Consider the following 25,036-nt stretch of genomic DNA (forward strand, 5'->3'; position numbering starts at 1 on the left):
ACTGCCTGTTGGGAATCCGAGTGTATCTACAAATGTCTTCACTGATTGTCATTCTGGTCTCTGCATGGGTTAGCTTTGATCATTTTGTGGTCCTCAGCCTGTCTTGGGGAGCAGATGATGTAAGCAAATTAAAAGGCACTCTGCACCAAGGGGACTCATCGGACCCCGTGGGAAGGTCCAGAGTCACTCAGCTCTCCTCTCAGAGTCACTTGCAGTGGAAGCCATTTCTTGCCATCAGGGGTGCGACAATGTAGATAGGATTTTTTTTAAAACCCAGACTGCCTCTGGGTCACACTTGCAGGTGGGAAAGAGTCGTTATTTTTCACAGCAGCAAACAGAATGGGATGGATCTTTTTTTTTTAATATCAAACTGTGGCCATCAGTGTTTTTACTAGCCTTTAATAAACTGACTTTATTTTGAAAATTAGGGTGTAATCAAGGTGGTCCAGAAACCATTTTATTATTCTCGGGGGGCCATGGTGCCTCTCCCTCAGGAATCCTGGTTCTGGTGAGAGGGGTGATTTGGGAGGCCAAGTGTGAGATGCACCAGCTGGAGCAGAGTTCCCAAGGGCCAAGGTGGCCTGTCATGGTCACCTTGCACTGTCCGAGCACTGAGCAGCCAAAGCCTCTAAGCAGGATGGGAAGGGAGGGAGCCAACAAGCCAGCATCCTTAGAGTTCTACAGGCCGTCCACCCTGTGCTGTGAGAGATGAGGCTGCTCTCCTGTCTCTTCCCAAGAAAGCAGTATCCTAGGGCGGGCTCCGCCTCCCAGGAACCGGCAGAGGACTTCCATTGAAAATAATGGAAATTCACATTGGTGTACTTTTGATCCTTGAAGACATTCACGCCAGGAGGACAAGTAAGATGGCGAGTAAAGTCTAAAAAGGAGGATGGTCCATTTCATCGAGCCAAGAGGCTGGGCTAGTTGGAAAATCAGGGTAGCCTACACTGCTTCCTGTGGAGAGGTCAGAGGTGGGTCCCCCAGTCATGGCTCTCAGTGTCTGGCTTACTCCCTGCCCTGCATGAGCAATGATGCCCAGATTACTGTCCACTGTGTAATCCAGCCCATTGAGCAAAGGAGCGTGGGATGGCAAGGACGATATGGAGGATGGAGACTGGGGGATTCCATAGGGGCTCCCATCCCTCAAGTCCTGATAGGATTGTCCTGTCCCATCCATGGAGAAGCTCCCATTCATTAACTGTCCGCCTGAAACGTCCCCCACGTTGCCATAAATCCTATTGGTGTGGCCAAGCTCTGAGAGTATTTGATCTTCTGTGGACAAAAGAACGGAGATTTATTGTCAGTGCCCAGGACTCCTCTTCCTCACAACCAGCAATACAATGACCAGGAGGGAAGCCCATGGGCAGCAGCTGCCTCCCTGCCAAGCACAGGTCAGACACCAACATGTCAGCCTGCCATCTAGAGACCAAGGGACCAAAGGGAAAACAGGGAATGCCCGTACCTAACTCCCCAGGCCCCATGGGCTGGGAAGAGGCTGGTGAGCTTCCTGGTCTCCAGTGGCTCTGTGATACCCTGGCTACCCTGAGGAGTGTGAATGCCTGCCAGGGTTTGGTGGGTCACATTCTATCACAGATGGAAACTCTGCTGACCAGGTTTACTCTGAAGGCTTTCAAACCAAGAAAAGTATTTGTCTGGGCTGGTTGAGAAGCAGGCCTACATGAGAGAAGTGGCTAAGAGCCACTCTTGGGTCTGAGTGTAAAATCCTGATCCACCCAAAAACGGAATAGCTCAATATCAAAGAACTGAGTTTCTGTCTCTAACCAATAACCTACTTACTGAGGATAAAGAATGACTCTATTAAGGTAAATGGACCTTCTGGGTTCTTGAAGAATTTCATTAAGGGGATCTAATGGAATTTGCTGAAAGAATTTCTCTCTCCAATACAGGTGAGCAGGTTTAGTCTTAAGAACTACAAGACTGTGTATTACCCAGAGAGAACATGCTATACCCAGAGGACCACCCACACCCAAGAGAGATGAGCCACGAGTGTTAGTGTTACTCTGTGTTCCAGGTAGGGTATTGAATGGCTCAGATGGGATTAACCTGTTTGCCCACTCTTGCCAAAAGGCCTGGGAATGGCACAAATCTCCCTGGCCCTCCTTGGGTCCTAAGCACTGTGTTCTAAGAGTTTGGGCTCAGTGGACCCCTGGCTGTGGTCAGAGATTTCAGTCTGTACTGTGGTAAGCAACTCACTCCAGTCTCCTCCTTCCCTACATCTGCCTGGCCTCACACACTGACTCCTACAAAAGGCCACTGTGACTGGACTTCAACACCCTGTCTCTGATTCCCACATTCCACTCACAAACATTAAAAAAGAGGGACCACGCATTATTCTAAGGGAGCAGGAAGGTGGAGATTAGACTCCGCCACTGAAAAATGGCTGAGGTGACCCTTCGCCTGGTACCTGCCGCCCCTGTGAGAGGCTACTATGGGAACAACCATGCTGTCCGTTTATCTTCATGGACAGAGGTACGCTTATCTTTCCCCAAGCACATCCACAGCTGGTTGTGTCCACAGATGCCCGTGACAACTCTGTGACATGGGTAAGGATGACATTCCCCAGGGAAAGACTGAGGCTCCGGAGAAATGGATGACTTTGACAGAGCTACACTAGAAATCAGGTTTCTGATCCTTGGTACAGGATTCTGCCCTCCCTACCTAAAATTAAATAAATAAATAAATAAATAAATAAATAAATAAATAAATCTTCTGTATTTGAGGGCTCAGTGACCAAGAGCAGTCGTGGTTATTTGTAAACAACCTGAGGACCCACTCATGCGGTAATTTGCGATTTTGCTGATGCACAGGTCTGAACGTAGCGCATGCTGCAAAGCTTGTGTGCGGAGGACAGATGGAGTGAGTGGTGGGGGGAGGGGTTTCAGAAACGCAGCCAGTTCCCCATCATGCACTCACATTATTGATTTCCCAGGAAAAGGCCTGTTGAGCATGTCCTCCTGCAACCAGGATTGGAGGACCGGCTTACTCTAAGGGACCGTGGGAGGAGCTCAGTGTCCCTGCAAAGGGGAGAGGTGCAGGAGGGCTGGGGCAAAGACTGAGACATGGCCATCTGCTCACAACCATGTGGGCTGCTGAGGGCATCTCTGGCAGCAGGCAAGTGGGAGGGGCCTCTGGGCCAGGACAGGGCTAGCCTGGGTCTCCGGGACCCCAGCCTCCGTATCTCAGCAACAGAGGTCTGTTCTCTTGCTCTCCGCTCCCTCATCCCTTCTGGAAGGGCCACTCACACCCTTCCCACCCTTTCCTGAAAGCCTAGGAAAACCCTGTGCCCAAGAGGTTATCATCAGAAAGATCCTCCTGCTGGCAAGGATTAGTATCCCCCAGGGTCTCACCTAGGGCCTCAAGGGCCTCGGCCTCACCCCTCCAGCCCTGCTCACCTCTGAAGCTCAGCTCACTGTCACTAACCCCACAGTCCTCTGCCGAGCTCTCCTTCTCCTGCTTGCTGCCTCCCCGGCTCCTCTTGACACTTTTGTAGAACTGGCCCCAGCGGTGCCGCCCCGCATCCTTCTTCAGCCTTTTCTCCTTGGCCCTTCTGTTCTGAAACCAAACCTGCCACAAAGCAAAGGGAAAACATTCAGGGGTTACCTTAAGACCCAGGCCACAAGGCTAACACTCAGGAGGTACCCAAAGTTCCTGGACCCTCAAGGCAGGTAGCGGAAAGTGGGCCAAAGCTTTGGTAGTGTGCCAGAACAAAGTGCCGGGGGCCCACTGTCTCCTTGCCTGAGCCTCACACCCCAGAACTCAGATCTCTATACACCAGTTGCCACAGCTCACCAGGTGTCACTCATGCCCAAGTGTCCCTCAGGCAGGAGACACAGACCTGCCTCAGGCCTAGATCACTCAGGGGCAAAGCAGTGCAGGTGTCTCACCTGTACCACTCTCATGTCCAGGCCTGTCTCAGAGGAGAGCTGCTCCCTCACGTGCCGGGCAGGCTTTGGAGAGTTCTTGTAAGCATTCTTTAGTGTCTCCAGCTGCTTTGCTGTGATGGTCGTCCGTGGCCTCTTAGCCCCAGCCTCCGAGTCATCTGTATGAAAACCACCTTAATGGAATCAGCTGAGGAGAAGTAGCCAGGCCTCCTCTGCCCCACTTCCTCTCTCCAGACAACCTCAGGGGAAGAATAGGGAGTACACCTCACGCAGGGACACTGTCATGGGGAATACTCTGCTCAGACACCGTCTCAGGCTGTCAAAGGAAGGAGCCAAAATACAGTCTGTCCTGAGCTGCTTCAGGCTGCCTGCCCCCTCACCTCTTCAGAGCCTCCTGCTCCACTGGCCCATCCTAGGCCTTGTTGACTCTGCCAGCTTAGCCGGCCTCACAACTGAAGGGAGCCTCCACCTCACCAGTCAGACCCACTTACCCCCATCCCTGGAGTCATGACTTCAACTTAATGCTCAAAACTCATAAGACATATTGAATAAAATACATATCGTTCCATGAAACATGATTAGCTTTCACGGTGTTGATGAACACTTAGTTGAAAAGAAAAATGAAGTTCAAACTGTGGGTCACAGTCAAATTTTTTGAAAAGCACGCATTAAGGACTAGTTCAGGGCTAGTTAAGGACTAGTTTAGGGCAACACACTGGTCAGCAAAAGTCTTCAGTAGGTTTCCAGTAGTCAGCCTCAAGTTCTTGTTAACCCTAGGTTGTGACATTTGGTCACAGAGTGACATCCTGGGTTCAGTGATTCACAGTGAGGTGCAGTTTGTCTGTCTCCCAGCCCTTAGACTTGGCTTTGCCCCGCGTGCCTGGGGGAAACCTAAAAACAGAATCGGCAAGAAATAAAGTGGCCCCCCACTTCTCTGAGCCCCCACATGTGTTCTTGCCGTTCTCCCTACCTTTTCCCCTCTTCCTTTCCATTTAAAAGAAGCTCTTAATTAGGAACAATAATGCCCAACATTTATTACGTGCCTACTGTATACAGGTTTGCTACGGGACTTACGTACATTCAGTCCCTGGTTCTAGGAGATGCTAGGAGTCAGCACACTGCCTGGCCCTTCCCAACAGACTTACAGGACTCATAACATAACTCTGTTTGATGATGCAAATCTAAATTATATGAATGAAGTGATGTGCTTTCAAAATATGCAGATGGCCTTCATGTAAAAACTTCCAAATCATGAAACAGGAAAAAAAGTATAAGCATATACTCCCAGCTACTGTAGAGGCTGAGGCAGGAGGATCACTTGAGCCCAAGAGTTTGAGGCCAACCTGGCTAACACAGCAAGAATCCCTTCCTCAAAAGAAATAGTGTGTGTGTGTGTGTGTGTGTGTCAGTGTGTGTGTGTCAGGGTATATGTATTTGTATGTCAGGGTGTGTGTGTGCACGGCAGAGTGTGTGTGTGTGTGTGTGTGTGTGTGTGTGTGTGTGCATAGCAGGGTGTATGTGTGTGTGCATGGCAGGGTGTGTGTGTGTGTGTGTTTGTGTGTGTGGCAGGGGAGGGGACTGAATTCCTGAGAGTCAGTTAGTTTCAGAGCAGGTTGGCCAAGTGAATTAGGAAGCATTTTCTCACAGCCCATGTCCGTGCCCTTCACCATGGAGGAGGCTGGTTGGTACAGCAGCACTGCCCACGACCATGGGACTTTCTTCATGTGATTATGGGAACTATTATGCTGTTATTTTAACATTCGCTGTTATTATAATTTAAAATCTTTTTTATATCCTATAACAATGTCATCCAAGTATTCATTAAGTGGTGGTGGCAGTGCTCGTGCTGAAAAATGTACCCAGAAATCAATAACGTTGGTGCGGAAGTTAAATGTGATAAAAACACGATGAGGAAGGCCAAGCAAGACCACGACACCACGGGCTGTTAATTTAGGAGAGAGCATTCAGCAAGGTACCGAGATAATGCTGAGAAAATAAAAAGTAGCATTAAGGCGAAATACAGTTTGGTTATGGATCGCTGTGACTGCAGAGTACACCCCCACAATGCACACTTAGAGCACTAATTCCCGTGGAAAATTAGCCTTAACATATGTTCATTTTGAATTATGCAGCGTCTCCTAAAACTTGTCCCTGGCATAAAACGCAGGATCGTTATATTGAAAATGTAAATATCGCAGGCGGTGAGATGAATGGACAAAGCCATTCCCACTGCGATGCAAATCGCTGATATGAGACCCTTTGTTTAGCTCAAGGGAGGGAATTATGAGCCTGGAAGAAGGTTTACAAAAACAGGAAGAAATGACAACTAAAAACAGCCAAACATCCCCTACCATGTCAAGGTCCTTGCATGGGAGGGGAGGCCCTAGCCTGTCTGACAGCTGGAGACAAGGGACACTTAGGAAAGAAGAACACGGACCTTCCCTTTGGCTGCTTTTAATCCTTTAGCGCACTTCACTTCCTGTCTACATTTCTCTGTGCTAGGCCCTTGCTCTTATTTTGCATTCCCTTTTATAAGCAACTTTCTAGTTAGCCCCAGGAGACACCCCAGTGTGGCAAGGACTTAGCCAGTTATACAACTTGCCAGAGAAACTCCAAGCCTATAAGCTGCCCACCCAGCCTTGGGTACCAAGACCAGTGTCCTACAGAAGGCTACAGTGGGACAAACTCCTTCCATAAGATGACAAGGCCTGTCTGTATCGTTCTTGCTTCCCCTGTGACCTTACTGATAACCTCCCTCCTCTCTGGAATCATTCACAGCACCGGAGGTTGTGGGCTGAGAACAGCCTGCTCCCCACCTCACAAGGTCAACATGAGGTCTTTGACAAGGCAAGGCAGGATAGGCCCAGGAGAGGCATTGCTTTCCTGAAGGTCTGGTAGAGGTCATCAGAGTTCTAAACTGCCTTGTTATCTCTGTGTTGATCCCCTGCTGTGACATCCTGGTGGACTCCAAAGCAACAGCATGGAGCTTTAAGGAACTAGAGAAGTGGTTCTCAATCTATAGGTTTCAACCTCTTTGGGGTCACCTAAGGCAACCGGAAAACACAAATATGTATAGTATGAATCATTTTGCAGTAGTAAAATTACAGTTCCCAAGTAGCAACAAAAATAATTTTATGGTTAGGGGTCACCACAAGATGAAGAACTGTATTAAAGGGTCACAGCAAGAGGAAGGTTCAGAACCACTGAACCAGAGTGAATGAGCGCATCAAGGCAGAGGTAGGTCTGAGAGGGATCTATAGAGGTCTCTGGTCCCTGTGGGAAGAAGACTAATGTCTCAGTCCACCAGGAGAGGCCAGAGCTAGGAGTCCCGAAGAGAGAGAAGGCTCCTGTCCTGTCTTGCCACAAGCCAAAGCCAAGGTTGGCCCCGCTGACTCACCACAGGGCCCTAAAGAATTGCCTCAGCCTGCTCCCCACCACGAAAATCTAACTTCTCCATGTATTTATCAGACCCAGATAACTTGGGTAACTGAGTCCAGGAAAGAGCTAGAAAGAAATAATGAAATTGGTTGGTGGTTTGTTTTCCATCAAGCCCAGACCATCAACAGAGCTGCCTTCCACAGAAATACCGGAGTTGATAAAAATGCTAGTCAAGGGTAAAGGACTCTGAGGTTCTAGGAGTTGTGGCTTAGGAAGCCTAGATTAGGTTTGGTGGAATTCTGGATTAAGATGCAGGACACGATACCCTCGCCCTCCTAGCAGAGCTGTTAGGGAGAAGCGAAGAGTCAGGAGTGCTTCAGGAAAGTGAGAGTCAGGACTGAACTTCCTGGAGAGACTATGGGGAATGCACCGGTCTGAGCCCTGTTCAGATAGCGAGGGCCTCTGCTCTCTGAGGCTATGACAAGGAGGACAAGCACAACAGCTTCTCAGGCTGCCTAGCTGAGGCCAGGTTCACAAGGGTGTCTGGGAAACACTGAAGGGTGACCTCAACCTATTCTGAGCTGTGAGTTTCCACTGCAGTGTGGGCTGTTGCCTTGAGGTGAGGTAGGGGCCATCAGACTGTTGAGTCTCCCTAAACATGGCTCCTCCCAGTGACTTCCCTGAGTGACTGACTGACTGACTGACTGACTGACTGACTGACTAACTGACTGACTGGCTCACTGACTGACTGACTGACTCACTCACTGACTCACTGACTCACTCGCTGACTCACTCACTGACTCGCTGACTCACTGACTCACTGACTGACTGACACACTTGCTCAAGCTTCAGGGCTTCCAGCACTCAAGAGTCAGTTCTCCTGAGGCTACAGTCTGAGGAGAGGGAGGAGACAACTGAAAACAAACCAACCCTGCAAGTCCTGTAGCTGTTGCTGGCTGCATCCTGTGAGAAATGAGATGGTGAAGAAGGTATGTACTCCAAATATACCCCTACACCTCCTATCAAACAAGCTCCCAGGTACCCCTCAGCCCACCAGCTGTGCTCCAGGCAAGGAAACCAGTGAGTTCACTTCATAAGGACCTTAGCAGCTCCCAATAACTACAGCTTATTAATGCTTCACAAGGCCGGCAAGGCCTGAGGGTTGGGGGTTGCTCAGAACTGAATCTCTGCCGCAGAGCTCTGGTTACAGTTCTTGGACTGAGCACCTGCAGTGTCCCGAGGGCTAGACAGGAGGGACTGAGAGAGGCTGGCACCTCAGTCAAGCACACAGCCTGCAAAGCATTGGAGGAGAGTGAGCAGGGCCACTCTGCTTACCGTTTTGCTTGGCTGTCTCGTAGTCTTCCTTGCACACTAGCCGGCCGTCCTCCATAAGGTAGAACTCGTCCCCCGTGGCCAGCTGCCGGTTGCAGATGATGCAGGCAAAGCAGTGCAGGTGGTAGACAAAGTCCTGAGCCTTGCGGACCACCTGGGTCGGGGGGATGCCCTGCTGGCAGGCTGTGCATTTTGTGCCAAAGCGCCTGTCAGGGCAGCAGTAAAAGAAGTAAAAACAGGGAGGTTGGGATTGGGGTCTCATCAACCCTCTCCGGCCCCACCACACCCGTGTTCAGGGAACACCAAACTTTATGGTACTCTGGCCTCCCACTAGCTTCATGGCTTTGTGTCCTGGGTGCTGTTACAGAAAACAAAGGGGAGGTGGTCAGAGCCAGAGTCACCAGTTCCCTTCCCAAGGCTAACATTCCAGGGTCCACGGGGAGACCCTCAATGCATGAAGGCAGTGGGAGAGACTCCTAGGGGCCCTCCAGGGCAGGAAGTCACCCTTCACCTCCTGCTGCTTGTGGTGTATCTTTTCCTAAAAGACCAGCCTAGTAGGGAACCCTGTATGCCGTGGGACACTCAGTCTAGCACACATAGCCTTCTGCAGGGTTTCCCATAGGAGAAGCCCTGTGCAGCTAGCTGGCTGAGGGACAGCACATGCATGTGCCCAAACACTCTCAGGAGGGTGAGGCTCTCCTGAAGTCTTCACCCATTCCTTCTGAATGCTCAACCCCCAAAACACACACATACACACACACACATACACATATACACATGCACACACACACATGCACACACACACTAAGCACACAGAAAAGCACAGCCCTCTCCACGCAGCTCTGGGATATCATGGTCCTTGGTTGGCCCAGGAAGCCACACTATCAAAGCCTTACTATATGCTCCAGTAAGGAATCTGCAGATCTCCCTTAGGAAAAGCCTGCTTCCTGCAGCTCTCTGTTCAAATGCTTTCCAGACTGGCAGGAAGGCAAGAGGATGCCATCCACTGCCTCCGTTTACCGGGGCAAGCAAGAGAAAGGAAGGATACATTGGAAGCAGCACCCAGTGAGATCTTTGAAGTCCATCTCCGCATCCCAGACATGGACACACACAAAGCCATAGTAGTGGCTACAGAAATGCTAGGGAGAAATGCTAGGGTCAGGCAGCAAAGAGGGTGCTTGGCCACAGGTAATTCTTTCCCAGTCTGGAAGGAAAGAGGGAGGGAGGCAGGAGGGGCTGGGAAGCTAGGGCAGAGTTTAAAACAGCAATCAACCTAATTATTCATGACACTTCACACAGCAGAACTTTATCTTCTTCAGGATGAGAGACTTTGCCTAATGGATCTGGGGAAGGTTTGATTTTAATGGTCCTTTTAACTAATGCTTATAGGCAGCCTGATTTCCCCTGAAAGGACAGTACATATTTCATCCACATTAATACCAAATAAATTAATTATGGTCATGGCTATCATGATGAATCCCAGATTAATGCAGAATGATGGGTCTCTTATGCAGCAGTGATACCTGCTGAGGGGCTGCACAGGCCCGCAACAGGCATGGACAGCTGTGGCTTCCACAGCCCTCCCCCAGCATGGTGTCCTGGAGAGAAATGGAGGTTTCCATATCAAGAGTAATTCTCCAACAGCCAGAAGTGTCGCTGCTTTTCTGAAGCTGTATGAGAAAGGAGCTGGGTATGGGGGGCTGAGATGTGCCTCTAGAAAAAGCTAACTGCACAAAGCAGGAGTTTGGGGTCTTAGGAGCCCCCCAAATTGGTCAGAATCCTGCCTCAGAGGCACCTGGGTTTTTATCAGACATTCAGAGGGATGCAGAACCCAGAATAGTTTCTATTTGCTGAATCAAAAAAAAAAAAAAAAAGAAAGAAAAAAAGAAAAAAAAGAAAACAGAGGCTGTTCACAGAGGGTAAACATAAGCGTGGAGAGCATGAGGCCAGGTCTGTACCAGCCTCAAGTGCCCAGAGCATGGGTGACATCCAGGCTTCCTCCACAGCTGCCCCTGGTTTAAACTCACAAGGCAGGACAGCTCTGTCCTATGTGTGTGAGCGGCCGTGTGTCCTTCTGTGTGGGACAGTGGGACAGAAGGCAGACAGGACCAAAGCCTGTATCTGTGTCACTAAAAAATGTTCTCAACAGTTCTACACTTTCGCCATCCACCCCTGCTGATGAACAATGCCTCTGACATGCTCACCACAACCCTTCCAAGAAGCTCCGGAAGGAATGGGGGTGTCCATCCACACCTGCTGCTGAAGATGCCGGGCACAAACCTCTCTCCAGGGAAGACCTCTCTAAAGCCAGTCCTACCAAGGGGGAGGGGGCTGGGGGGAGACACCAGAGTAGAGCAGGACCCTGCAGCAGCCTCTCTCACAAGAAAGCCTCCTTTGCTGGCCTCTAAGAAGCCACGGGGCTTTCAGTAGCCAGAAGCCAACAGACATCAGAGCAACAGAGATGTGAAAGATAACCGGGGATAAATTTAATCTCCTCCGGACAGTGATGCATGCTCGAGGGTGGAAGTGCTCAAGGAAAATGAAAAACAAATGGACTTGCCCACCAGCGTTTTTCAGCCACTGAAGCAATTTTTCTGATTGTGGGATTTATACCAGTGGGAAGTGGAAGCCGTCTCTCGATACCTTTTTCTCCTGAAGCATGGCCAACAGGATCCTTGCCAGGGGTACTTTGTGCACTGTCTTGGACCTGGCGCTCCCCTGGCCTGTCCCAGCCCCAAGGAACAATCCAGCCATAGCCAGTTGTCCCAGAATAAGTGGGGTGGGGCAGGTTGTATGTGACAAAGACATTGGACTCTAGTGTCCAATATCAGACCAGGAATAGTCACAGATGAAGAAGCTGTGGCAGGCGATATATTTGTCATGTGACTAGAAAAAATGTAACATACTGCCATGTTAGAAAATCTTGGGCCTGGGCTGGAAAAATGTCTCAGTGGTTAAGAGCACATATTGTTCTTGCCGAGGACCTGAGTTCAATTCCCAGCACCCACTAGGCAGCTCACAGCCACCTAAGAGCCCCAGCTTCAGGAAGCTAATAGCTTTCTCATCTCCTCAGGCACATTCACAGACACATACACACAGAGAAATAAAAATTACTGGGCCCAAGATAAACTAAAACTCTAATCGTAGCTGCTGTACAGAGAGCCAGTGGTCCCAACAATAGTCTGACTGGATTTGAAGGATGCCTGGGTAAGGGAAGAGATGGCAGTAGCTATGGAACTTGGCTTCTGGGGGATTTCACAGGCAGCACCCACCCTGTTGCTATCACCAAGTATTTACTGTGTGCAGTCACTGCCTACTCCACAAGTCCTCACCCTGGCCTCACTCTCAGAAGGCCATTCCTGTCAACTGTGCCTGGCTGAAAGCTCATGGGACAGCAGCTAGAGCTTATCCAAGCACAGAAATGCACAGCAGGGGCTGGGGCCTGGGGCCTGGGGCCTGGGGCCTGGGGCCTGGGGCCTGGGGCCTGGGGCCTGGGGCCTGGGGCCTGGGGCCTGGGGGAGGGAATGTCTAGCATTCCCAAGACACTAGGCTTATACAGTGCCACAGAGAGAGAAATGGATGCTAGGAAGGACTTGCTGATGGTTCACCTCTCATCAGCCCCTCTTCCTATCCTCACCTAGCATGCACTAGGGAAGCAACCAGACCCAATGAATTAATGAATGAATAAATGAATGAACTCCTGAAAGGTGTACCTGAGTAGCCATGAAAGAACAGTTCCCAAGAGCAAAACAACAGCTCCTGTCGAAAGCTTTTCAAGTGAGGACATGACATAGAGTCCCATGCTGAAGCTTACTAAAACAAGGACAACTACTGCCATTGTCACCAGTCATCCCACAGATGTCCTCAGAGTGTCCCAGCTGGAAAGTGGGTACTGTACCGCCTTGTAACAGATGAGGAACTGGGGCAGAGAGAGGCACTGTGCTGTTCCAACTTGCCAGCAGCAAATGAGAGAACAAGGGTTTGAACTCAATACCTCCTAAGCAACACAGGTGGCACACAGCCAGCGTCATTGCAACAAACACAGATCTGGTGCCTGGGATGGCTTAAGATGCTTGTCAGCTTGGTTGACTGAGAGTCACCTGGGAGGTTAGTAGAGGCTCTGCCTGTGTCTGTGAGGGTGTTTCCAGAGGGAACTGACTAAATGGCGAAAGACCTGCCTTAGTGTAGATGGCACCATCCCATAGGTTGGGGGTCCTGGGTGCAATAAAGGAGAAAGGCTAGCATGCAGGTGATTGCTACTCCCTCATCAACACAAGGCTAGCTGCTCCTCCATGCCGTCTCCACCATAACAATATGGAAGCCATTAAGAGCCACAGCAAATCTCTCCTCTCTCGAGTTGCTTCTCTCAGGGATTTGTCTCAGCAACAGAAAAATGGTACAGTACCCCTGACCAAAATCAAGCTTGAACACAGGACCTCACGTCCCTCACACGTCCCCAGAAGCACCTGAGCCATGGAGTCCCCAGTCCCATAAGGCAGGGATCATTGTAGTAGTCCTCACCCCAAAGTATGTGCACACACAACACAGCTCAAGGGCTAAGGAAGTGCCAAAGACATCAGAGCCATCTCTCAGTGCTACCTCTGACCCCAGGAAGCGCCAGTCCTTCTGTCCTTGTCGCCCCTGGTCTGTGCTCCTGTCTCTGACAACCCTTCTGATCTTGCTGGGGCTGGGCTGGGGCATTTACCAGTGCAAGGACATAGTCACAGTGTCTGGAGCCTGTGGAAAGACAACAGTGGGAAGGCCCTACAGACACAGAACTTCTAGGACACAAAAATCCTACCCTACAGACATCCCACCCTTCGATGGTTTTAAGCACTGTCATGTGACCAGCTCCACACAATGGTTTGTGGTCACTGAAACAGCACTAAGTGTCCCCATTCACCAAGCTTCTATGCACGTCAGACCCTGTGAATACACAAGCCACCACCCCTCACAGCCAGGACCTCACCTCATCACCCTCTTGTCTTCCCCATGACCCTCACTGTCACCCCAGCATCCTGCACTCAGTCCTTGGTGACTATAGTCCCAGCTCAGCATCGTACCTGCCAGCATCTCTGGTGGCTTCATCACACAGGCCTCCTGTGCTGCCCGTTTTGGTACCTGATCTCTCCTAGAAGGTCATAGCCTTCACCCTTCCTCAGCTGCTCATTCTGACAGTCTACCCAAGACCTTGTCCCCAGTCATCCCACTGTGGGGTGACATCCCCCTGTTCACTCTTCTCAGAGTACACTCTAGCACTGACTCCAGGATACTGTGCTGTCACCGTCCCTGACCCTGGCTCTCACACTCCAGCCCTGTGGCCTCAGTTTTATCTCTGTCCAGCAGATTCCACATCCATCTCACTAATCCTTCCCTCACAGCCCATGGCTTTGCTGGCTTCTCACTACCTTCACAGTCCTCTCCCCAAAGCAGAGGTGTCTTGAAGGAGAGCAGAGCTTAGGGAAAGTACCCCACTGCTTAGGCTTCCTATAAATAGTGATACACACCCCAAGAGGACCCCGGGAATCAACATAGTACAGTTACTGATTTTCCAAAGAGTAGCCCTAGAAAGAGATCTACCATGTGTTACCCCAACCCACTCTCCCAGCCACCATGGTAGCAGGAGACTTTACTGGCTTCCTACAGCTTGCCTGAGCTACTACCATTTACAGCCAATCCTTCCCTTAGACACAGGGTGCCTGATTCCCCAAGCATCTGTCCCCTCTGCCTTGCACATCACTCTACCTGCTTCCTTGACCCTTCCCTTCAGCACACAGGACAAATGACACTATTTCAGATACTTGATCCTACAATGGTCATCTATCACCCATTTCTCTATGACCCTTTAGAGCAAACTCCACACCCTATGGCACCTTCTACATAGCTCTCTACTTTGGCGAACTCCTCTGAGGTGGTCTAGAATCAATGAGTTCAGTATCCCCAGTCCAGGCTTCTCTTGAATCCAGCTACTCGGTGTGCTGCCCGGACAATCAAGCCTACACTTGATAGGTCAATGTACAGCTTCATATTGCTAAGTCCAGTGGTCAGCTCTTACCTGCTCCCGGACCCCAGCATCCTACCCCTAGAAATGTGTCCCCTTCCCAGAGCAGACCCTAGGTTCCCAAGAACACACGGGTGCTCACTCCTAGAGCATCCACACAAGAGCCTATTACAGATTAGAGATGGGTAAGGTGACACCACCTCAAAGCTGAGAGTCATGGTGATGAGATTGGGTCCTAGAGCCCTTCCCAGGGGCTCCTCCATCATGCTTGGCCACTGAGAGGCAGGCAGTAGGCACCAGGCCAGTTCACCCTCCTGTGTGCAGGAGCTGCCACCCCATGATGCACCATCCACCATCCTGAGGAAACAAAATACTGCCTAACTTGATTTTATGCTTTAATTGCGTGGCGGTGATTTACAGCTGGCTGTATATTTTTTTTCTCGGCTGACACCTTCCTACATGTATTTCTTTTATCTATCACCGCACTTGACAGGTGAGTTGCTGATATTTACTGTTACTGTATGTACCAATATTTCCAACATATATCACCGCCCACTGTAAGGCCACAGCCATGTCATGGGCACATAAAGCTCTGCCCAGCGACGGCCAGCCTGCTCCACACATAAATGAGAGCCTTTGGGATGGGGGCATAGCCCCTGCTAACGGCATGCAATTACACAGTCACATGTCCACAGTGCCAGGATTGCCCCACTGTGATCTCAGTTTTTAATGTGTCTATTCAGTGTATGTGTAGTATGTGTATGTGTGCGCATGCGTGGGGGATGCAGATGCTGTAGCCTATGTGTGAAGGTCAGAGAGCAGACTCGAGTGTTAGCCCTTGCCTTCTACCTTCTGTGAGATAGGGACTCTAGTTTATGGCTGCATATGCCAGGCTAGCTGTTTCCTACCTTATAACAGGTGTGCTGGGATTATGGTATGTGCTGCTAGGCCTGGCTTTACATGGGTTCTCACTGCTTGCAAACCATCCACGTTACCCACAGAGCCAGTTCCTTACTGTTATTGTTGTTGTTGCTACCGTTGCTGTTGTTGTTACAATTATTATTTAGTTTTTCTGAGACAAGATCTCACTATGTAGCCCTGGCTGACCTGGAGCTCAACCTGTAGACCAGGTTGGCCTTGAACTCACAGAGATCTACCCGCCTCCCAAATGCTGGGGTTAAAGGCATGTGCTGCCATGCCTGACAATTATTTGGGCTTAAGAGTATGAAGTATTGTTATTCTGAGACGAATGTTACTTGAGAAGACGTAGTAACCTAACCCAATCCCCTCAGCTCATATAGAAGGGAACTGGAGACCAAGACAGGCAGTGACTTGCTCAGGACCACACAGCTCAGCCAGTGAGAGAGAGTTTGGCGTGTCTAATAGTCAGTCTCCATTGTCAGCTTGACCAGATCAGATTCAGAATCATCATGTAAGTGGAGTCTGGGCATCCCTATGAGGATGGTTTTAGGAAGGTTTAAGTGATTAGGGAGCCCCCACCCTGCATGTGGGCCACACCTTTCCATCGGCTGGCCTTCTGGACTGAATAAAATGCAGAAAGGGAGCTGAGTACCAATACTCACTCCTCCCGGCTTCCTGAGTGTGGACACAGCATAAAACATCTTGCCTCACGATCCTAGCACCATGCTTGTGCTGCCGTGAGGGGTTCGTAGACAGGGACCCAAAACAAGCCCTCTCTCCCTCAGGTGGCTCTTCTCGGGTCTTCTACCACAGCAATGAGAAAACTAACGAATAACTAGGCCACATGTGCCCTCTCTCCCTGTTGGACTCAGATGTGCTTCCTAAGAAGTAATGGGGCACAGAGAACCTGCACCCCCAAAGCTTTCAGAAGGCCACTCCTCCTCCCTGCACCTCCTCCAGCCCACACATCCCTTCCTGCCAAGCCCTTCCCTGGCCACCTCACTCCCATCGCCTCCTGAAACTTCCAAGCTCAGCAGTCCTTGTCCCACAGTCTGGCTCCCCTTCATCCACTGCTGAATCTCTGGCCAAGGTCACACCAGTGTTGTCAAAGCCAGTGTCTGGCCTGTGGGGTGCTGCCCAGCCCCCTGCAGTTTTGTAACGCACCAAGCATGTCATCTGCATAACCTCATTCAAACATTCAACAAACAGCCTTGTAGGTAGCTGACACTGTTATTCCAGTTTCATAGATGGCAATAGACTTGGAACAGTCGTCTCTTTGGTCCATGGTAACCCTTTCCACCTAAGAGACCCTCTTTGCTCTGAGTTAGTCAGCTTCTGCCAAAGGGCTGGCTCAGCCTGGGATATTTGATATGGGCCAGGGGCCATGCTCTTGCCCCGAGCTTCTGCACACAGAAAGTCTTAAACTCTGAGCTTGCCCCCTGCAGCGAGATGCTAGATGAGCTCTGAGTCCCAAACTACAGTGGAAAGGGGACTTGGAGACAGAGCGACACTCACTCCCTTAGGGTTTTCTTTTAGTTTGGTTTGGGTTTTGCTCTGCTCATTGCTAACATTGACCACAGAATCCAACCCTCTTCTGTTTCCCCCCCTCAAAGTGGGATTCTAGGGACATAGAAAGTTCTCCAGGAAGAGAGTCACAAATCAGACACTGACTCCGACAACCGAGGAGTGACCTTGGCTAGAGACTCAGCAGAGGATGAATGGACACCAGCTTGTGGGACCGGGAGGTGGTGGGAGTTAGCTGATCAGAGAGGAGCCTGACAGGAAGGGATAAATGGGTTGATGGAGGCTGGCTGATAGCATTGGTAATGCAGAAATGTCTATCAGGAACCTATGGGACAGGGCAGCGGGGATGACAGAGGCTTTGAGGTGAACCGCTGTGACTTGCCACACGAATGGGCAGGGATGAGAGTGACGGAGAGAATTAAAAGGCTTGCTACCCTGCAGCTGGGCTTAATGCTGCCCACAGCTGCCACTCCCGTGTCACCCAGATCCTCTGTGCTTGGGGACCTCGTTTCTGCAGCCCAGTGCCATCTGCCCCCAAGCTGATTTGCAACTGTTTGGTTCCAAAGAGTCCCCCATGGCAGGAGATCCTAAGATGTGATTTCCACAGATGTCGGGAGACTGGGCTCCAGAGGATGGACATAGCGCACGGCTGAACTCAAGGGCTCTGGGTGGTCAGACAACCCTGGGCTCATCACCACCTGATATATGGCTGCTGGTCCCCTGGGAGACCTGCTGGGCTAAGTAATTGCTTCTGTCTTGATTACTGGCTGTCACAAATGACTGTGGCTTGGCCCCTCCTGTATGTTCAAGTCTTACAAATATCCATGCACACAGACACTATCGGGACCATCCGATCGTTACCTTAAAAGGTGTAATTTGTTTAGCAAGGGAATTAGACTATAAACTATTCAGAAATTATGGAAAGCCACATGTCAAAGAGACCCTCCTGCCTGCAAGTTCCTCAGTACTGTGTGTGTCTGTGTGTGTATGTGTTTGTGTGTCTATATGTGACTGCATGTCTACCTGTCTGTGTGTCTGTCTGTCTGTCTCCCAGCAGGTCTATAGTTATCAGAAATTCAAGCTGACTGAGTAAAAATCTGGCCCCGGACTGCATTCACAGCCATTAACCAGTCCCAAAATGGCACTGACCTAGAGGAACAGGCTCCCCTTCTAATCCCACATCAAAATCAGTTGTTCCAATGACCTGACACTGCCACAGCCTCTGCCTGGAGCACTGTCTGGCCCCAGTCTTTTTGTAGCCTTATCACCTTAGCCTCTGATCCTAGGACAAGCCTTCTCTCTTGCTTTGCTACCACTGCCTGGACACACATCACTGCCTGATGAGAACAGCTCGTCATGGTAACTAGGCTAGCACTTGCTTCATCTTACTCAAGCCCAATAGTAACTCCAGTAGGCTCACATTCTTATTTCTACCTTAGACACAGCCAAGCGAGTGGCTCAATGAAGTCCGATGTCTCAAGTTCACGCTGATTGTAGATTAAAGCCCATCCCTTTTATGAAGTCCACCCAAGGAGAGGCCAACCTTGTTTCTTAAAAATGAAACCATATTCTAAGGGCTCCTGCCTCCAAATCCAATAAAGAATAGAGGAGTTCTGGTCACTGAGGGACTAGGTGGAGGACATCAGCAAAGCCCTGTGCACAGTCAGGAAAACCACCCTGTGGCAGCCAAACAGCCAGCGGGCTGCAACGCGGCGTCCAGAACTGCAAGAATAAATCACACAGCTCCAAGGACGCTGCCTACCTGCCCTTGGCTGACAGCCACCTGCAGATTGACTGGCTGGGGGAGGGGCTGGCAAGGCGAAGAGAATGTTCATCCACATAGCTCCCTGGAGCTGTGTCCTTTACCCCTCCAGAGACCTCTTGGCTACCTAGCAGGGTGAAAGCCTTGTGATTGGAGGGGGTACCCCCCCAAAAGTACTACCTTTCAGATAGGAGCCTTCTAGGACCTCAGCACCCTAGAAAGCCTGAGCCTGACTCCCACAAGCCCTGACAGGCAGGTGTGAGTACAGATCCCTGGTCATCCAGATCAACTGAAACTCCCTACCTCCTAGGATGACCCTGACATCTTCCCTTTATCCAGATGCTGTCTGAACCTCTCTGCCCTCCACTCCACAGCCATGCCTGCTCTTGCATCAGGAGCATCGTGGTTTCTCTCTCAAACCACATCAACCAACAGGACTCATTTCTCTGTGACTTAGCCCCTGACCCACTGCAAACACCCCACACACAAGCCATACTACCCTACCTGGATGTTACCCCCTCTAGATAGTTACAAGTCATCTCTATCAGAGATCCTCAAAGTGGAAGGAGGGTGAACAGGAGAGGTGGGGGCAGCCCCAGCTTTGAAAGAGGAAGTTCTAATAACCACGCCCTCCACATCAGGACCAGACACCCAGAGTCAGTCATTAAACCCCTAAAGCCATGTAGGCGTGGTTACCCACACTAGAGGTTGGTGTGCACTCCTGACAGGCATAGAAAGGCTGGGTACTTGCTTTATGGCTGGCAGGCAGCTAGTAAAAGATAGGACAGATGCTACCAAGATCCATCTGGGTTCACCAAGCTGCTTCTGCAACTCCATTTTGCAGAATGGTCCTATACACCATGGATCTTCTACAGCAGGTGACCTCAGAATCCTTACTTTTTCTAAAGAAAGCAACTGAGCTCAGAGATACTAAGGAATCATCAAATGGTAGCAGGGCAGGAACACAGTTGCTAGAGCAGGGACCCACCCTGGGTGCACTGTGCTTCTGTTAGGAAACTCTCAGGGCTCCCTGTCACCTTGAAGGTAATGAAGCATGAGCTCAGAAGACCTGTTCCCAAGCCACCACTCATCTCAGGCCCTGGCTCTATTACAAGGAGACATATTGAACACATGGTCTGGAAAAGACCTGTTGAACAAATGCCGTGCAACAGGCTTTAAGACGCCTTCTGCATGGATGGTGGCTCTCCTCGTACTGACTGGACTCAGTAAATCACAGCCCCATGTCTATGTATTAGTTGGGGGGGTCTCTTCCCTTGAGCTTGAGGGTTTTATATCCTTTGGAAAAGAGAAGCTAAAGGCACAGAAAGCACAAAAACAACAACAAAAGAAAAATCAACCCACGTTACTGAGCAGGTCAGAAGTTAAAGCCTCCCTGCCTCCGTAAGAAAAGAGCACCACAGAATGTGAACTCCAATCTCCCCACAGTAATTCTTGCTTCGGGTATACAACAACATCGCCCCCTGCTGCCTGTGGCCAGTATTGCCATGGCTCCCTGTGAAAGGACTCCCTTGCCCTGAGGGCTCTCTCAGTTCCTGCTCTTGGCTGCCGAGAGTACACACTCCGAGGGCATTCACTCGCCACATCCTATTCTTGGCTTGCATATTGCACATGGAACACACAGGAAGAACAACTTTGTGGCTATGTAAAACAATAAAATTATTGCCCTGCATCTCGTTTCGGGCAAACAGATTATTCCAAGACCTTAGATCTGCAGTGCCAGTGCCAGTCAGCAGTATGCAGCAGCTGCCAGAAAAGACAACAGAGTACAGAGAAACGATTCTCCCTGACTCGGACCAGTGTCTTCCAGATCCCACATCAGAGAGCACACTGTGACCTGATGGGAAAGTTCGTGGTACCTGTCACTTTTTTGTGGGGGTAGAGGGAGTGGGACAGGACAGAGTTACCAGGGGATAGCTTGCTCCCTCCTCCCCCTACTCTTACCTAAGATGGGACCTTCAGCATCAGTTCGTGCCCAAGAAGCCTCAGTCCCAGAGAGTTGGATGAGGTTCATAAATCAAGCCTCCTCACTGGACACTTGGGAGGTGCCAATCTTCCCCTCTGGTTGATGGCCTTGGCTTTAAGTTCCTTCCTCGAAGCCCCCCTCACAGAGCTAATGGCCTGCTTCAGCACTGAGCCTGTGGCCAGCTCCCTCCACATCAGCCCAGACCCACATCAGCCCAGACCCAACTCTGCTGAGCAGGCTTACAGAACAAAGGAAATAATTAGGGCTGTGTTTCCCAAGACACCAAGCAAAACACAGAAGAAACTGTTCACCAAAGCCCTTGCAAACCCATTGTGGAGTTTGCTGGGACAGGACTCAACTGCTCTGCTGACTGGTATTTCCTGCATGTTTCTCAAATGCAACAACAGTCTGTGGGCAAGGGTTGAGGTTTATGTGGAGAAATAACACAGGTCCTCAGCCAGCAAGGAAGATAAGACAGGCTCAAGAGGAACAAGCTTGCCTGAGTCAACCATTGAGAGAGAGGGCAGGCAGAGGGTGTGCTGCCTTCCCAGGGCTCCTACTTTCAAGAGCTGTTCTCTGGGCTCCCATAGAATGGTGGGTAATCCTCCTCCCTGGAGGAGAAAGCAGCCTGAAACTTGTGTTGAAACAGGAAGGAAGCAGAGAGCGAGAACTGGAAGCCCAGGTCAGAAGCCTCCAAGAAGGCTGCCTGGCAGTTCTATAGGTAAGGCAGCTGGCCTGGAGAGGCTTGGGAACTTCAAGAAGCAAGTGAGGACCAGTCCGGAGTTGTTGCTACAAGGCCAGGAAAGGGACAAAAGGGAGCCATGGAGGCAGGGCTGCTGAGGTACTCGCCTGAGTGAAGAAGAGCTACAGTGATCCCTCTCTGGCCTCACCTAGGCCCCTCCTGGGTCTAGGGAGACCCTCTTTCCTTGCCATCCTTTCTCCCAGACCCTTGTTTCCCATTCCCTTTCCCAAGCTATAACTAGTTGGACACGATCAAAACTAGACAGGATCCTAAGGCTATGCTTCTGAGGGAGTAAGCCCTGATCCATGGCCCTAACGGCCTCCGCCTCTACACCAGCTACCCTGAGCTGCCAGGATAGACCAGCCAGAATCCCTGTGGACTCTGATGTCTGATTTAGGGACATCTCAATACATGTTCTGCATCTGTCTCTGGGTATTTAAGAAGGTAACTTGGACTTTGCTTTACCTCTGGAGCTCTCTGAGGCTTTCCAAAGTGTAAGAACAAACTGTAGGGTGGTGTCCTTGTCACAAAAGGAGCGATCCCTCCCCCAGCTTCCTCTGATTACACACACACACACACACACACACAGCCAATGAAATCCACCCCATGAGGGCTGCCACACTGCCCAGTCAGGGCACCATTGAGGCAGTAAGACAGAGACAAACATTGTCACCCACTGGGGAAGGGTGTGGTAGGAGGAGCAGAAACAAGGAGAATCAGAGGTAGAGAAAACCAGAGAAAGATGGGAAGAAAGAGAAGCAGCAACCACCCCCACCCCAAAGGAAAGGAAGAGACAGGATCAGTCTCTTCAGGTCCACAAAAATGATTTCCTCAGAATTTCCCACCATTCCTCCTCCTTGTCTCCAAAACATGTGATCAGGAGGCTGTGACTGCCCCTCCTCCAGCTGGTCCCTGATCATGAATGCTTCAGGCCCGGGTGAGCCTCCCTGGCAGCCCCACTTTACTCTCAGGAAGCTCCCCACAGTGCAAGCGAGCACCAGGCTCAGTGGCACTAATGTGTCACCCCCACACCCTGGGCCTGGTTCCCCTTTGCCTGAATGCTCCATGTTGACGAAAGCATCAGCCTCAGGTAATGGGTCCTAGGAAGGACCTAATGATGCAGAAAATAAATTCTGGGAGACTCTCGCTTGCCCAAAGCCCCAGCAAGATTTTCCTGATGAACTCAATCCCAAGATGGAAAGCCCAGGGCAGTCTTTAGAGCCAACCTCAAGTGACATTTCCTCCCAAGAACTTTACATATGTTACCCCATTTAAAGCCAATGTGAAATGAGAGCTCTATTTGTAGCCCCATTGTACAGATAAGCAAACTGAGACACACTAAAGCTAAGTAACTGACTAAAGGAACACAGCCAATAACTAGTTTCAAGCCCAGGCAGGGTTGGGGTCATAACTATCAAGTTTCCATTCCAGACAATGAAACCTACCAACCCTGGCAACCTTCCTTCACCTCTGAGGCCTGAAGGCAGCCAAGGAGACAGCCTTGATTGCTCCTTCAAGTGTGGGGCATGAGCTAAGAACATATGCTCTGAGAGTCCTGAATGACTGGGCAAACTCTGAGCCCCAACTCACTGAGTCAGAAAGCACAGTTCCTCCCACTGGTGAAGCCTAGCCTATGCCCTTTGTCAGATCTCTACTCTGAAGAGCCACGGTGAGGTCAGATGCTAGGTCCCAGGTTGCAACGAGGTTCAGGGGAGGGAGGGACTACAACAAAGGGTCCAAAGACCCTGCAATTTCCCTATCTTCCCTACTGCCTGAGGGAGGCAGAGGCAGCCTGAGGAGCAGCAGGCTGTGACTCACTTGAAGAAATCTTCTTTGCAGTAGACGCTCCCGGCCCTGGAGAAGCATCTGTCGGCCAGCTGCATCTGACAGTCTGCGCACTTCAGGCAGGAGCTGTGCCAGTGTCTGTCCAGGACCTTCAGGATGAACTTATCCAGGATGTGCTGGTTGCAGCCAGCACACTGGGGAATCTCTATGGAGAGAAGAGGGAGGGAGAGGGTATGAGCTTTTCACAGCCAGAGTAGGCCCTGAAACGGGTGCCTCACAGTCTGCCACATTTTCACTACTGGGTAGAAGTTGTATTAAAAAACATCAGCCCAAAGTGAAGCGTGCCTAGGCATGGCCCGAGGCCATCTGGCCTGAGAAGCAGATGCTATCAGGAGTGGGGTTAATCGAGGCCCAGGCCTGAAGGTGCTCAAGGGAAACTCAGGATCTTCATGAGCTGACAAAGATGCTGTGACTCGAGCAGTATGTCCCTGGTGATGTTTTTTTCCTATGCTTCACACAGGAAAATTATACATTGGTTTTCCTGACTCCCTTCCAGACTGGGTTCTGAAGCGGCAGGGATAGAATCAGGGCCTCACACATGCTAGGCAAGTACTCTACAGCTGAACCACAGCCCCAATTCCCAGCTTATGCTTTGATCGAAGTCCACCAACCAGAGGTGCTGAAAGGAACTTTAATTCAGAACTGAGTTAAACGCATGAGAGCTGAGGAACAGACTTGTATCACACTGGTGTGGAAGAGCTGTGGTCCAAGCACCCTAACCAATCATGGCCAAGGCAATGACGTTCTAGAGGGAAAGGCTTGTCCCTGCACACTCAACAGTAAGGTGGCTCCTCCAAGCTGAAAGTCACTCAGCACTTAACAATGGACCACTGTCCACTGCAATAATGAAAGTGGGGTCTGTTGCCTGCAACTGATCTCTAACCACTGCCCCATCCTTTCCCTCAGTGACTTCCTGCTGCTCTGTTTTTCTGACAATTCCATCAAGGGATTGCTTGAGGTTTGATAATATCTTGAACCACTATTTCAAAATCTGTAAAAAAATGATCAGGTCTCCACATGGCTGGAGTTCAAGGACAGCCTGAGTTACATAGAAAATGTGATCCCAGTCTGGGTTCCGTGTGATCCTGTCAGAAGGAAAGAAAGAAAAGAGGAAAAGAAAAGAATGGAGTGGAATAGAAAGGATTATCTGTAACAGGGTGGGAGATGTGGGGACAGGGAACTAGAGAGAGAATGAGGCAAATGTGATCAAAATACATCATATACATGTATGAATTCTCAGAGGGAAACTTATTATTATGTACAACTAACGTATGCTAACAGAAAAATCTCTGGAAGACATGCACGTTCAGAGGAAGCTTTCTTAACTCTCAAGACGCTTGCTTGAACCTGGGATACTTGCTAAACATCATCAACAGCCAGTAACCCCCAAGAGGCCTTGTTGGATCCAGTTAAACCCCAACCTCCCCTGTCCCTTTAAAGCTTAAAGACTACCAGCATTCATTTGAAAATCAGATCTGCTAGTCAGAGCCTTGCTCCCTGACTCCCACACTGAGACAGAGGCATGCAGGCTGGACACTTGCTAATTATCACAGTTTGCATGTCTGCCTTTTTTCCTTTCTTCCTTCCTTCCTTCCTTCCTTTCTTTCTTTCTTTCTTTCTTTCTTTCTTTCTTTCTTTCTTTCTT

The 25,036-nt window shown here is 50.2% G+C and overlaps 1 protein-coding gene across 2 annotated transcripts in view; it reads right to left on the reverse strand.

The window, feature by feature from the left end:
- Positions 1-356: 356 nt before the first annotated feature.
- Positions 357-25,036, reverse strand: part of Lhx4 (LIM homeobox 4) — a 48,827-nt gene continuing 24,147 nt past the window's right edge. Inside the window, exons 2-6 of one of the 2 annotated variants that reach the window (XM_028761033.1) lie at positions 23,365-23,536; positions 8,616-8,818; positions 3,906-4,060; positions 3,414-3,585; positions 357-1,272 (exon numbers count right to left, since the gene is read on the reverse strand). In XM_028761033.1, coding sequence (XP_028616866.1) covers positions 878-1,272; positions 3,414-3,585; positions 3,906-4,060; positions 8,616-8,818; positions 23,365-23,536 — 1,097 coding nt within the window. In that variant the 3' untranslated portion in view covers positions 357-877. The remainder of the gene's footprint in view (positions 1,273-3,413; positions 3,586-3,905; positions 4,061-8,615; positions 8,819-23,364; positions 23,537-25,036) is intronic. The other variant, XM_028761035.1, reaches the window with a different exon arrangement.

Source organism: Grammomys surdaster, unplaced genomic scaffold, assembly GCF_004785775.1.
Source record: "Grammomys surdaster isolate TR1022 unplaced genomic scaffold, NIH_TR_1.0 130, whole genome shotgun sequence".
NCBI classification, from domain to species: domain Eukaryota; kingdom Metazoa; phylum Chordata; class Mammalia; order Rodentia; family Muridae; genus Grammomys; species Grammomys surdaster.